The sequence below is a fragment of the Oncorhynchus masou genome, unplaced genomic scaffold (assembly GCF_036934945.1).
Source record: "Oncorhynchus masou masou isolate Uvic2021 unplaced genomic scaffold, UVic_Omas_1.1 unplaced_scaffold_1971, whole genome shotgun sequence".
Taxonomy (NCBI): domain Eukaryota; kingdom Metazoa; phylum Chordata; class Actinopteri; order Salmoniformes; family Salmonidae; genus Oncorhynchus; species Oncorhynchus masou.
This window is the reverse complement of record NW_027008464.1, coordinates 71,903-87,455: the sequence shown is the minus strand read 5'-3', so window position 1 is coordinate 87,455 and position 15,553 is coordinate 71,903. Positions and strand designations below refer to the sequence as shown.

At 37.8% G+C, this 15,553-nt stretch overlaps 2 protein-coding genes across 3 annotated transcripts in view; one reads left to right on the top strand and one right to left on the bottom strand.

The window, feature by feature from the left end:
* Positions 1-1,450: 1,450 nt before the first annotated feature.
* On the bottom strand, positions 1,451-8,073 carry LOC135532652 (lysosomal cobalamin transport escort protein LMBD1-like). Its single transcript, XM_064960118.1, has 3 exons — positions 7,966-8,073; positions 5,505-5,681; positions 1,451-1,522 (listed from the first exon to the last, which is right to left on the bottom strand). Exons 1-3 carry the CDS (start codon positions 8,029-8,031, stop codon positions 1,451-1,453), a joined length of 315 nt encoding a protein of 104 aa, XP_064816190.1. The 5' UTR covers positions 8,032-8,073.
* LOC135532655 (collagen alpha-1(XIX) chain) overlaps positions 7,024-15,553 on the top strand; it is a 49,990-nt gene continuing 41,460 nt past the window's right edge. For both annotated transcript variants that reach the window (XM_064960121.1, XM_064960119.1), the window contains exon 1: positions 7,024-7,156. The gene's annotated coding sequence lies outside the window, so the exon portion shown is untranslated. The remainder of the gene's footprint in view (positions 7,157-15,553) is intronic.

Below are 15,553 nucleotides of genomic sequence, written 5' to 3'. Positions count from 1 at the left end.
TTAATACATATTGCATTACTGCCTAGGTAGGCTAACTGAGATTAATACATATTGCATTACTGCCTAGGTAGGCTAACTGAGATTAATACAGATTGTATTACTGCCTAGGTAGGCTAACTGAGATTAATACAGATTGTATTACTGCCTAGGTAGGCTAACTGAGATTAATACAGATTGTATTACTGCCTAGGTAGGCTAACTGAGATTAATACAGATTGCATTACTGCCTAGGTAGGCTAACTGAGATTAATACAGATTGTATTACTGCCTAGGTAGGCTAACTGAGATTAATACAGATTGTATTACTGCCTAGGTAGGCTAACTGAGATTAATACAGTATTGCATTACTGCCTAGGTAGGCTAACTGAGATTAATACAGTTTGTATTACTGCCTAGGTAGGCTAACTGAGATTAATACAGATTGTATTACTGCCTAGGTAGGCTAACTGAGATTAATACAGATTGTATTACTGCCTAGGTAGGCTAACTGAGATTAATACAGATTGTATTACTGCCTAGGTAGGCTAACTGAGATTAATACAGATTGTATTACTGCCTAGGTAGGCTTACTGAGATTAATACAGATTGTATTACTGCCTAGGTAGGCTAACTGAGATTAATACAGATTGCATTACTGCCTAGGTAGGCTAACTGAGATTAATACAGATTGTATTACTGCCTAGGTAGGCTAACTGAGATTAATACAGTTTGTATTACTGCCTAGGTAGGCTAACTGAGATTAATACAGATTGTATTACTGCCTAGGTAGGCTAACTGAGATTAATACAGATTGTATTACTGCCTAGGTAGGCTAACTGAGATTAATACAGATTGCATTACTACCTAGGTAGGCTAACTGAGATTAATACAGATTGTATTACTGCCTAGGTAGGCTAACTGAGATTAATACAGTTTGTATTACTGCCTAGGTAGGCTAACTGAGATCAATACAGATTGTATTCATGTCAGTGTTATTGACCAGGCAACCAGAGACACAAATAAATCCAACCATTCATTAGTTCATTATGGAGAAGGTCGGGACACTCTGTCCCTTACAGCTTAATGGCTAGTTTCCTGGACACAGATTAATCCAACCATTCATTAGTTCATTAATGGCTACAGCTTTCCTGGACACAGATTAATCCAACCATTCATTAGTTCATTATGGAGAAGGTGGGGACCCTCTGTCGCTGACAGCTTAATGGCTAGTTTCTCAGACACAGATGAATCCTAGACCTGGACAAAAACCATCTATTCCTACAGAGATTCTCACTCCATACAAAATCACTCTCTACCAATCAGGAATTAGTTGATTTGTTCTAAAGTCACAACGGGTACAAACATAAATCAATGGTAAATATTTGACTGTAAACAAAAGGTTTAGCAAACAGAAAATGATTTGCTGGCACTGTGCCTTGATAAACATGCCTATATGAATACAAATAGTATCCTACTCACAGTAATAAGCATACAGCACAGTGTCTTCGATTTGGCCTCGTGTCTCATTGTTTTCTGCCCACTCCTGTATTGAGAAGAAATAGGACATTGATTACAATAAAGACAACAGACCTTACACAACAACATCAGAACATATTAAAACACTAAACAGACCTTACACAACAACATCTGAACAGATTAAAACACTAAACAGACCTTACACAACAACATCAGAACATATTAAAACACTAAACAGACCTTACACAACAACATCTGAACAGATTAAAACACTAAACAGACCTTACACAACAACATCTGAACACATTAAAACACTAAACAGACCTTACACAACAACATCTGAACAGATTAAAACACTAAACAGACCTTACACAACATCTGAACAGATTAAAACACTAAACAGACCTTACACAACAACATCTGAACAGATTAAAACACTAAACAGACCTTCACAGCAACATTGATTGCAAAGCTATTTATGAAGGAGTCACAAACTAAACATACAGCTAAACATTAGTGTATAATTCCATAATCCTAGATTCACAGAGATTTCTGAGACATAGGTAATATTAAACGATAAAAGCCAGGCTAGGACTATGATGAAACGGCCGCTAAGACTATTTGCAAGGCTAAGACTATGATGAAAACGGGCACAGGGCTATTTGCCAGGCTAGGACTATGCTGAAAACGGGCACAGGGCTATTTGCCAGGCTAGGACTATGCTGAAAACGGGCACAGGGCTATTTGCCAGGCTAGGACTATGATGAAACGGCCGTTAGGACTATTTGCCAGGCTAGGACTATGATGAAACGGCCGTTAGGACTATTTGCCAGGCTAGGACTATGATGAAACGGCCGTTAGGACTATTTGTCAGGCTAGGACTATGATGAAATGGCCACAGGGCTATTTGTTTTATGGAAAAAGAAAGAGATCTTGATTCATTAAGATAAGGATATCATGAAAAAGAGTCATAAAATATGATTCACATACCAGCGGTAGTGCCTATATGATGACACTATCCCTGGTATAATGTTAATCATGTGTCTTCTTACTTTATTCATCAATCATGAACCATCTCTGCTCTCTTCGTTTTACAAAAAAACATATGGCTGTTGCATCACTGGCCTTGCTTTTATAGTAGGGGGTTAGGTATTTCAGTAGTAGCTGTATATTAGACTGGATGTATTTATTTAGTCACTTACGTAGCAGAGATTCTAAGATGTGACTTGACACAGGTTATGATAAAACGGTCACAGGGCTATTTTGTTGAAGCACCTTCAGCAGCGATGACAGCCTTAGATCTTCTTGGGTAGGACACTACAAGCTTGGCACACCTGTATATGGGGGGTTTCTCCCATTCTTCTCTGCAGATTCTCTCAAGCACTGTCAGGTTAGATGGGGAGCATCGCTGCACAGCTATTTTCAGGTCTCTCCAGAGATGTTCAGATATTAGTGCTGACGCCACTCCTGCATTGTCTTGGCTGTGTGCTCAGGGTCGTTGTCCTGTTGGAAGGTGAACCTTTGCCTTCCAAAATCCTCAGGACCTCCCCAGTCTGAGTATTTTTTCATCAAGGATTTCTCTGTACTTTGCTCTGTTCGTTTTTCCCTCGAACCTGACTACTCTCCCAGTCCCTGCCACTGAAAAACATCCCCACAGCATGATGCTGCCATCACCATGCTTCACCGTAGAGATGGTGCCAGGTTTCCTCCAGACGTGACACTTGGCATTCAGGCCAAATCTTGGTTTCATCAGACCAGAGAATCTTCTTTCTCATGGTCTGAGAGTAATTTGGCAAACTCCAAAGGGGCTGTCTTTTACTAAGTAGTGGCCACTCTACCATAAAGGCCTTTATGGAGGAGTGATGCAGAGATGGGAGAACCTTCCAGAAGGACAACTATCTCCACAGAGGAACTCTGGAGCTCTTGCAGAGTGACCATTGGGTTCTTGGTCACCTCCCTGACCAAGGCCCTTCTCCCCCGATTGCTCAATTTGGCCGGGCGGCCAGCTCGAGAAGATTCTTGGTGGTTCCAAACTTCTTCCATTTAAGAATGATGGAGGCCACTTTGTTCTTGTGGACCTTCAATGCTGTAGACATGTTTTGGTATCCTTCCCCAGACCTATGCCTCGACATAATCCTGTCTCTGAGGTCTACGGACAATTGCTTCGACCTCATGGCTTGTTTTTTCTTTTTAGACCACTGCTAGTCAGTTATTAGAGTCATTACCATTATCTCTTTGAGGTAGAGTAGACCACTGCTAGTCAGTTATTAACATAATCTATTTAAGGTAGAGTAGACCACTGGTAGTCAGTTATTACAGTCATTACCATCATCTTTAAGGTAGAGTAGACCACTGGTAGTCAGTTATTACAGTCATTACCATCATCTTTAAGGTAGAGTAGACCCCTGGTAGTCAGTTATTACAGTCATTACCATCATCTTTAAGGTAGAGTAGACCCCTGGTAGTCAGTTATTACAGTCATTACCATCATCTTTAAGGTAGAGTAGACCACTGGTACTGTTAGTTATTACAGTCATTACCATCATCTTTAAGGTAGAGTAGACCCCTGGTAGTCAGTTATTACAGTCATTACCATCATCTTTAAGGTAGAGTAGACCCCTGGTAGTCAGTTATTACAGTCATTACCATCATCTTTAAGGTAGAGTAGACCCCTGGTAGTCAGTTATTACAGTCATTACCATCATCTTTAAGGTAGAGTAGACCACTGGTAGTCAGTTATTACAGTCATTACCATCATCTTTAAGGTAGAGTAGACCCCTGGTAGTCAGTTATTACAGTCATTACCATCATCTTTAAGGTAGAGTAGACCCCTGGTAGTCAGTTATTACAGTCATTACCATCATCTTTAAGGTAGAGTAGACCCCTGGTAGTCAGTTATTACAGTCATTACCATCATCTTTAAGGTAGAGTAGACCCCTGGTAGTCAGTTATTACAGTCATTACCATCATCTTTAAGGTAGAGTAGACCACTGGTAGTCAGTTATTACAGTCATTACCATCATCTTTAAGGTAGAGTAGACCACTGGTACTGTTAGTTATTACAGTCATTACCATCATCTTTAAGGTAGAGTAGACCCCTGGTAGTCAGTTATTACAGTCATTACCATCATCTTTTAGGTAGAGTAGACCCCTGGTACTGTTAGTTATTACAGTCATTACCATCATCTTTAAGGTAGAGTAGAACCCTGGTAGTGTTAGTTATTACAGTCATTACCATCATCTTTAAGGTAGAGTAGACCCCTGGTAGTCAGTTATTACAGTCATTACCATCATCTTTAAGGTAGAGTAGACCCCTGGTAGTCAGTTATTACAGTCATTACCATCATCTTTAAGGTAGAGTAGACCCCTGGTAGTCAGTTATTACAGTCATTACCATCATCTTTAAGGTAGAGTAGACCCCTGGTAGTCAGTTATTACAGTCATTACCATCATCTTTAAGGTAGAGTAGACCCCTGGTAGTCAGTTATTACAGTCATTACCATCATCAATAAGGTAGAGTAGACCCCTGGTAGTCAGTTATTACAGTCATTACCATCATCTTTAAGGTAGAGTAGACCCCTGGTAGTCAGTTATTACAGTCATTACCATCATCTTTAAGGTAGAGTAGAGCCCTGATCTGTTCATGCTTTTGCCAACTCCATTGTCAAGCTAAACATGTTTGGCATGACAGTTCCATCAGGAGTTGTCAGGAGAGCAGAAACAGACCGTCTCCCAGGCTAGTATCGTTCACAAGCATGTCATGCTTGAATCATCAAGGATATCTGACTAGCGTAAATCATCAAATATCACCTCTTTGCAGACATATTCCTTGGTCTCTGACAATGAGTTGAAAACTAAGGACTGGTTTCCCAGACTAAAGATTATCCATCAAGCATGCTTTTTAGCCCAGGAGTAGGTCTAATGGCTTGTTATGTTTCAAATGGACAACAACATGAGCTACTATTATAAGCTGCTATATCATTGAACTCAAATTGTGTTAACTGACAGAGGCCTAAGTCTCAGGCCTTATGAAGCAGCTGAATACAGACCTTGTAAGTACCGTTGGGGTGCTTCATGTAAGACACTAGGAATATATCCACTGGAAGAAGTGCAGAGGTTATCAGTGCAATGGCCAATGCGCATATTGCAGTGATGGTTGAGATGACCTCACTCTCTTGGCGGCTCTGGTACTTCCTGATGTAGACCCAACAGAAGGACAGGATCACCTGTGGATGGAAAAACAATGGTTAGAGTTATCACATAAAATATCCTAAAGTTATTGTTAAGTTATCAGCTGTCAGAACATCTGAGTGTTTACAGTTCATTGTTATTGTAATGACTCTTAGCTAAGTAGGCTCATTATGATATCCCACTTCTGACACCAATGCAGCCAACAGCGAGACTCAGATGTTTTCGATTTACAATATTCACAAATTAAATCTCACCACTACAAATGAATTACCTTGCAAAAGTGTTGTTGAAAACTTGTTTTAATTGCCACTCGCATCAACCCTATTCACGCAGGCCATTATCAAATAAAATCCATTTATAAATACGTTTTTACATTAGCAGGTGTCACAAAGTGCTGTACAGAAACCCAGCCTAAAACCACAAACAGCAAGCAATGCAAATGTAGAGGCACGGTGGCTAGGAAAACCTCCCTAGAAAAGCAGGAACCTAGGAAGAAACCTAGAGAGGAACCAGGCTCTGATGGGTGGCCAGTCCTCTTCTGGCTGTACTGGTTAGAGAGGAACCAGGCTCTGAGGGGTGGCCAGTCCTCTTCTGGCTGTACTGGGTAGAGAGGAACCAGGCTCTGAGGTGTGGCCAGTCCTCTTCGGGCTGTACTGGTTAGAGTGCAAACAGGCTCTGAGGTGTGGCCAGTCCTCTTCGGGCTGTACTGGTTAGAGTGCAAACAGGCTCTGAGGTGTGGCCAGTCCTCTTCTGGCTGTACTGGTTAGGAACCAGGCTCTGAGGTGTGGCCAGTCCTCTTCTGGCTGTGCTGGGTGGAGATTTTAAGAGTACATGGCCATTAAGGCCAGGTTGCACTAATAAAGCCCTTTTTCATTTCAATGAAGACCCATCCACTGAGATGGGATTTGATCATCAATCCTTTTCAATGTAAAATTAAAAAGGACATCAGAGATGGGGTTGTTGTTGTGATGATGGTTTGTCAACTCGTTAGAAAGAGCAGCACAGTCACAGGCTTGCATCCCAAATGGCACCCTATTCCCCATTGGGGTCTGGTCAAACGCAGTGCACTATGGGCCCTAGTCAAAAATAATGCACTACATATAGAACAGGGTGTTATTTGGGACACACGGACCCAAAGGGAACAGGGTGTTATTTGGGACACACAGACACATAGGGAATAGGGTGTTATTTGGAACACACAGACACATAGGGAACAGGGTGTTATTTTGGGACACACAACACACAGGGAACAGGGTGTTATTTGGGACACACAGACACATGGGGAACAGGGTGTTATTTGGGACACACAGACACACAGGGAACAGGGTGTTATTTGGGACACACATGGTGCTGGAGCTCCAGAATCACAAGGTTGTATTCCAGGCACACACGGTGCCTAGTCCTAAACTGTGAGGACACTGCTAAAGCCCATTGGCTGCTCAGATCCTGAAGGGATGCCATCCAGAGACCGGATCAATTAACACTAGCCCACGCCTGCGTGTTTTGCCAGGTAATGACACAAGCTTTGCATCTAAACTAAGACCCATTGAGAGGATTGCGTTGCATAATAAATAGAGAGGGGGAGCAATTCAGAGACCAATCTGGTGTTTCAGCTTGTTAGCTAAAAGAGCAAAAACAAATTTCTCTAAGCTATATTGGCTATTATAATCACTAGCTAGGTACAAAGCCTTCCTGATTGATATGAAAACGGAAATTACTGAAGCAGGCAGGTTCAGCAGCGCCTCTGTAAATGTAGCTGTCTGCAGTCATGTGACATTGTGTATTGTAACTAGTTAGCTAACTAACAATTGATAATGTATGTTGTTAGTTATGTAGTTAGCATGTAGTTAGTTATTCTTTACAAATAAGGCAGGAGAAGTCTACTTCAAGTTAAACTTTGACATTTAACTTAGAAGCAGGCATGATCCAATAGCTACATGTTAGCAACTAGCTAACTTCATGCAAACTACTCTAAACTAGCTAGCATTGCTTGGTAAAACTGATAGATACGACCATGACAACCACAATGAGTCACTATAACACTGTAAACCAATTAATTAGCTACAACAGTTAGCTATTGATATGGTATTAGCGAGGCTATTAGAGGCAGGTTAGTTAAACTCTAACTGAGTTAGCTACAACGTTAGCTAACTAAGCCATGACAGCTGTCAAACTAGCTAACGTTAGCTAGCTAGATTGCTAGCTACGTAAAGCTGTAGCGAACAGAGCGTGACAAAGACAACTGTGGCCAAAGGAAAGTCATCCAGTACATACACAGGGTAATATTTCGAGATTCTGCAGCGACTTAAGTGTGCTTACCAAAAATACAAGGGCGAATATAGACCACCCGAGAGCAGACTCAGATAGCAACGACTGGTCCGCCATCTTCACTTCCTGCAACAAACACGGACCATGTGCTTCTATTGACATCACGGAAGGGGCGATGCAGTGGACACAAAGTTACCAAACAGAGAGACAGACCACATCAGACAGATAGATAGATACGCTACAATGATCATGTGGTAGAGTAGACCTACTGTTGAGTTGGCCTTCTTTAAATGAGGTTGTTGAATCAGTCTTTTGGATGTTTCCTCCCAAGCTCAGACAGGCAAAAAAACAACACTTATCTATTTTGCAAAGCATGAGTGCAATGAGTGTTGCAGTTTTGTGGTGCCCATCCCAAATGTCACCCTATTCCCAATATGCGCAGTACCTTTGACCAGGGCTGTAGTGCAAAAGTACAGGCTAGTGCACTGCCAATTGGGACGTAAACCATGGTAATTTAATGAGACCCTCCAGTCATTTCAGATTAGAATGTTCATGTTGTTGAAGGATGTCTTGCCCTTCATGGTGTCCCTGCGTTCTAGGCTGGAACGTAGCATTCATTTGGGACTGAAAACGATCAAGGAAATGTATCTGTCTTGGCGAGAGAGTTTATCTGTCAAGTTTTAGCTGAGTGACACCCATTTAAATCCTGACCTCTTAATCACCGATATTCCATTACTAAATATTAGAAACTTCTATTGGGTGTTAAATTGGTTTAGTCCAAAGCTCCAGTGTAGCTACATTTTAATTTTCACTCTGGTAATGAATGATCTGGTCATTTCGAGTCTGATAAGATAGTGAACCCGGTAGCCTGGGGCTCCCAAGTGGTGCAGCGGTCTAAGGCACTGCATCTCAGTGCTAGAGAGGTCACTACAGACACCCTGTTTTAAATCCGGGCTGTATCACAATCGGCCGTGATTGGGAGTCTCATAGGTCGGCGCACAATTGGCCCAGCGTCTCCGGGTTTGGACGGTGTAGGCCGTCATTGTAAATAAGAATGTGTTAACTGACTTGCCTATCAATAAAGGTTAAATAAAAAATGTTTAGTTGGTGTGGAGCCCAAGCCAGTAGATCAGGTGCAAAATAAGTGGTATTTATTTAGACTGCAAATAAGAAAAGGTGTGAAACCTGTGGGTAAAGCCAAATGTTCTATAGGATTGAGGTCAGGGCTTTGTGATGGTCACTCCAATACCTTGACTTTATTGTCCTTAAGCCATTTTGCCACAAATTTGGATGTACGCTTGGGATCATTGTCCATTTGTAAGACCCATTTGTGACCAAGCATTAACTTCCTAAGTGGTGTCTTGAGATGTAGCTTCAATATATCCACAAAATTTTCCTTCCTTATGATGCCATAAACATTATGATTCATGTTTGAATTAGGACTAGGGATAACATAGTTAATGAGATATACATGTCTGAATTAGGACTAGGGATAACATAGTTAATAATATATACATGTCTGAATTAGGACTAGGGATAACATAGTTAATGAGATATACATGTCTGAATTAGGACTAGGGATAACATAGTTAATGAGATATACATGTTTTAGAATTAGTTAATAATATATACATGTTTGAATTAGGACTAGGGATAACATAGTTAATGAGATATACATGTCTGAATTAGGACTAGGGATAACATAGTTAATAATATATACATGTTTGAATTAGGACTAGGGATAACATAGTTAATGAGATATACATGCCTGAATTAGGACTTAGGACTAGGGATAACATAGTTAATGAGATATACATGTCTGAATTAGGACTAGGGATAACATAGTTAATGAGATATATTACATGTTTGAATTAGGACTAGGGATAACATAGTTAATGAGATATACATGTCATAGTTAATGAGATATACATGTCTGAATTAGGACTAGGGATAACATAGTTAATGAGATATACATGTTTGAATTAGGACGAGGGATAACATAGTTAATGAGATATACATGTTTGAATTAGGACTAGGGATAACATAGTTAATAATATATACATGTTTGAATTAGGACTAGGGATAACATAGTTAATGATATATACATGTCTGAATTAGGACTAGGGATAACATAGTTAATGAGATATACATGTCTTTGAATTAGGACTAACATAGTTAATGAGATAACATGTTTGAATTAGTTAATGAATGATATACATGTCTGAATTAGGACTAGGGATAACATAGTTAATACATGTTTGAATTAGGATATAACATGTCTGAATTAGGACTAGGGATAACATAGTTAATGAGATATACATGTCTGAATTAGGACTAGGGATAACATAGTTAATGAGATATACATGTCTGAATTAGGACTATAACATAGTTAATGAGATATACATGATACTAGGGATAACATAGTTAATGAGATATACATGTCTGAATTAGGACTAGGGATAACATTAATGAGTTAATGAGATATACATAGTCATGAATTAGGACTAGGGATAACATAGTTAATGAGATATACATGTCTGAATTAGGACTAGGGATAACATAGTTAATGAGATATACATGTCTGAATTTAATGGATATACATGTTTGAATTAGGGATAACATAGTTAATGAGATATACATGTCTGAATTAGGACTAGGGATAACATAGTTAATGAGATATACATGTTTGAATTAGGACTAGGGATAACATAGTTAATGAATGATATACATGTTTGAATTAGGACTAGGGATAACATAGTTAATGAGATATACATGTCTGAATTAGGACTAGGGATAACATAATTAGTTAATGTTAATGATATACATGTTTGAATTAGGACTAGGGATAACATAGTTAATAGATATACATGTCTGAATTAGGACTAGGGATAACATAGTTAATGAGATATACATGTCTGAATTAGGACTAGGGATAACATAGTTAATGAGATATATCATGTTTGAATTAGGACATGTTTGAATTAGGACTAGGGATAACATAGTTAATGAGATATACATGTTTGAATTAGGATATAACATGTCTAGAATTAGGACTAGGGATAACATAGTTAATGAGATATACATGTTTGAATTAGGACTAGGGATAACATAGTTAATTAGAGATATACATGTTTGAATTAGGACATAGTTAATGAGATATACATGTTTGAATTAGGATATACATGTTTGAATTAGGATTAACATAGTTAATGAGATATACATGTTTGAATTAGTTAATGACATGTTTGAATTAGGACTAGATAACATAGTTAATGAGATATACATGTTTGAATTAGGACTGAATTAGGAGATATACATGTTTGAATTAGGGATAACATTAATGTTAATGTTTGAATTAGATATACATGTTAATGAGATATACATGAATTAGGACTAGGGATAACATAGTTAATGAGATATACATGTCTGAATTAGGACTAGGGATAACATAGTTAATAATATACATGTTTGATATACATGTCTGAATTAGGACTAGGGATAACATAGTTAATGAGATATACATGTTTGAATTAGGACTAGGGATAACATAGTTAATAATATATGTTTGACATGTTAATGAGATATACTGAATTAGGACTAGGGATAACATAGTTAATGAGATATACATGTTTGAATTAGGACTAGGGATAACATAGTTAATGAGATATACATGTCTGAATTAGGACTAGGTTAATGAGATATACATGAATTAGGACATAACATAGTTAATAAATTAGGATATACATGTTTGAATTAGGAATTAGGACTAGGGATAACATAGTTAATGAGATATACATGTCTGAATATATACATGTCTGAATTAGGACTAGGGATAACATAGTTAATGAGATATACATGTTTGAATTAGGACTAGGGATAACATAGTTAATGAGATATACATGTCTGAATTAGGATGGGATAACATAGGGATAACATAGTTAATAGTTAATATATACATGTTTGAATTAGGACTAGGGATAACATAGTTAATGAATTAGGACTAGGGATATATGTTTGAATTAGGATAGGGATAACATAGTTAATGAGATATACATGTCTGAATTAGGATGAGGGATAACATAGTTAATGAATATACATGTTTGAATTAGGACTAGGGATAACATAGTTAATGAGATATACATGCCTGAATTAGGACAAGGGATAACATAGTTAATGAGATATACATGTTTGAATTAGGATGAGGGATAACATAGTTAATGAGATATACATGTTTGAATTAGGACTAGGGATAACATAGTTAATGAGATATAATGTTTGAATTAGGATATAACATGTTAATGAGATATACTGAATTAGGACAATTAGGGATATACATAGTTAATGTTAATGAGATATACATGTTTGAATTAGGACTAACATAGGGATAACATGTTTGAATTAGTTAATAGAGATATACATGTTTGAATTAGGACTAGGGATAACATAGTTAATGAGATATACATGTTTGAATTAGGACTAGGGATAACATAGTTAATGAGATATACATGTTAATGAGATATACATGTTTGAATTAGGACTAGGGATAACATAGTTAATGAGATATACATGTTTGAATTAGGACTGAATTAGGACTAGGGATAACATAGTTAATGAGATATACATGTTTGAATTAGGACATAGTTAATGAGATATACATGTTTGAATTAGTTAATGTTAATGATATACATGTTTGAATTAGGACTTAATGGGATAACATAGTTAATGAGATATACATGTTTGAATTAGGACTAGGTTAATGATAACATGTTTGAATTAGTTAATGTTAATGATATACATGTTTGAATTAGGACTGGGATAACATAGTTAATGAGATATACATGTTTGAATTAGGACTAGGGATAACATAGTTAATAATATATACATGTTTGAATTAGGACTGAATTAATGGATATACTAATTAGGACTAGATAACATAGTTAATGAGATATACATGTTTGAATTAGGACATGTCTGAATTAGGACTAGGGATAACATAGTTAATGAGATATACATGTCTGAATTAGGACTAGGGATAACATAGTTAATGAGATATACATGTTTGAATTAGGACTATATAATTAGGACTAGGGATAACATAGTTAATGAGATATACATGTTTGAATTAGGACTAGGGATAACATAGTTAATGAATACATGTTTGAATTAGGACTAGGGATAACATAGTTAATGAGATATACATGTTTGAATTAGGACTAGGGATAACATAGTTAATGAGATATACATGTTTGAATTAGGACTAGGGATAACATAGTTAATGAGATATACATGTTTGAATTAGGACAGGGATAACATAGTTAATGAGATATACATGTCTGAATTAGGACTAGGGATAACATAGTTAATGAGATATACATGTAACATAGTTAATGGTTTGAATTAGGACTAGGGATAACATAGTTAATGAGATATACATGTTTGAATTAGGACTAGGGATAACATAGTTAATGAGATATACATGTTTGAATTAGGACTAGGGATAACATAGTTAATGAGATATACATGTTTGAATTAGGACTAGGGATAACATAGTTAATAACATGTTTGAATTAGTTAATAACATAGTTAATGAGATATACATGTCTGAATTAGGACTAGGGATAACATAGTTAATGAGATATACATGTTTGAATTAGGACATAGTTAATGAGATATACATGTCTGTTAATGAGGGATAACATAGTTAATAGATATACATGTCTGAATTTGGACTAGGGATAACATAGTTAATGAGATATACATGTCTGAATTAGGACTAGGGATAACATAGGATATACATGTTTGATAACATAGTTAATGAGATATACATGTTTGAATTAGGACATGTTAATGAGATATACATGTTTGAATTAGGACTAGGGATAACTGAATTTGGACTAGGGATAACATAGTTAATGAGATATACATGTTTGAATTAGGACTAGGGATAACATAGTTAATGAGATATACATGTTTGAATTAGGACTAGGGATAACATAGTTAATGAGATGTACATAGAATAGAATAGAATAAAAATGTCCATCCAGGATGGACATGTTTCTCTGGAATCACCTTCCATTAAAAGGATCACAGACACAGACAGTCTCACATCAGACACATTTAAACCAGTCAGTCCATCATGTTGCAAACACTAACAACATAGAGGACATTAATACATTCACTCACAACCGATCACTGTTCCAACTGCACTAGATAGATCAGTACATATACAGATACAATGTACTTGGCATTTAGTAGTCCAACAGCACAAGGAACAAATGAATGTTTGAACACATGATTCTTGGCCATGGGCATTCTGAAGCTTCTCAACCTGAGGGTGTAAAGGGTGGGAGTAGTCGCCAACGACAACCACTGCCTTCTTTTTGTTTGTCTTGTGGAACAGACTGCTCAAATGTGCCTGTGGTCGACCAATTACTTTGCTGGCTGTGTTTACTATTCTTGTCAGTTTGGTTTTGCTCCTCACGCTCAGATTACCATACCAGACTGTCATATTGAACTTGAGGATGCTCTCCACCAAGCTGCTGTACACCCTCTCCAGAACATTCAGGCTGACCCCAAACCCCTTCATTTTCCTAATTAAAAACAGGTACTGGCTTGCTTTAAAAAAAATACAGTCTGAATTCTCTGTAAAACTCAGGTTGTTAGCAATTTGTGTCCCTAGGTATTTGAAACACTCAACCACCTCCACTGGTTGGTCGTTCAGAGAGCATGATTGGGACACTGGTAAGTTGTTTCAATTGATGATCAGATCCTTTGTCTTTTCCACATTGATGTGAAGGGCACTTGACCAGCACCATTCTTGACAGCACCATTCTTGACAGTTATTGGTCTGTTTACAATAGCTGTCCACATCTGATGTAAATAATAAAGTACATTTCAGATACCCCAAAAACTACTTAAATAGTACTTTAAAGTATTTTTACTTAAGTTCTTTACACCACTGCTTCTTATGGTCGACACCTTCCAGGAGTTTGGCACTGTGCAGGTGCTCAGCAGGAGGTGAACAGTCGTGTGAAGACTCCCTTGACCTGGTCGGCGCAGAACTTCAGTACTTTGCCCTGTAGTCCTCCTGGGCCTGGTGCATTGTGTGGCTAAGAATTTGACAAGCATGAGGCCTCCTCGTTCTCTGTTATCTGGACAGGAGAGGATTTGGAGATGCTCTCACGTATTTGTTTACATTCGTCTTTAAAATCGACAGTGTCAAATCTTCCATAACAACAGTTTAGGTCGTTTACAATTAGGACGAGGGAAACAAAAGATATACTGTACAGGTTTGTACTTTGTAACAAACAATGAGTCAATTTGTTTGGGGGAAAAATGGAGGCAAGCAGTAGGCCCAGACCACAGAGATTGATATAGGACTCAAAAGTCTGTTGTAGTATGGGCAGCGCCATTGAGGACTTACACCATTTTGAAGTAGTCAACTGGGTGGGACTTCCTATGGGTTGAGGAAGAATCATATAATTCCATCCAGTTCAGCAGGAAGGAACAGTAATAAATTATACTTGTGAGGAAAAAAATCCATAACTAGATGGCAGTGAATCTGTAGATGACAGTGAATATGTAGATGGCAGTGAATCTGTTGATGGCAGTGAATCTGTAGATGGCAGTGAATCTGTAG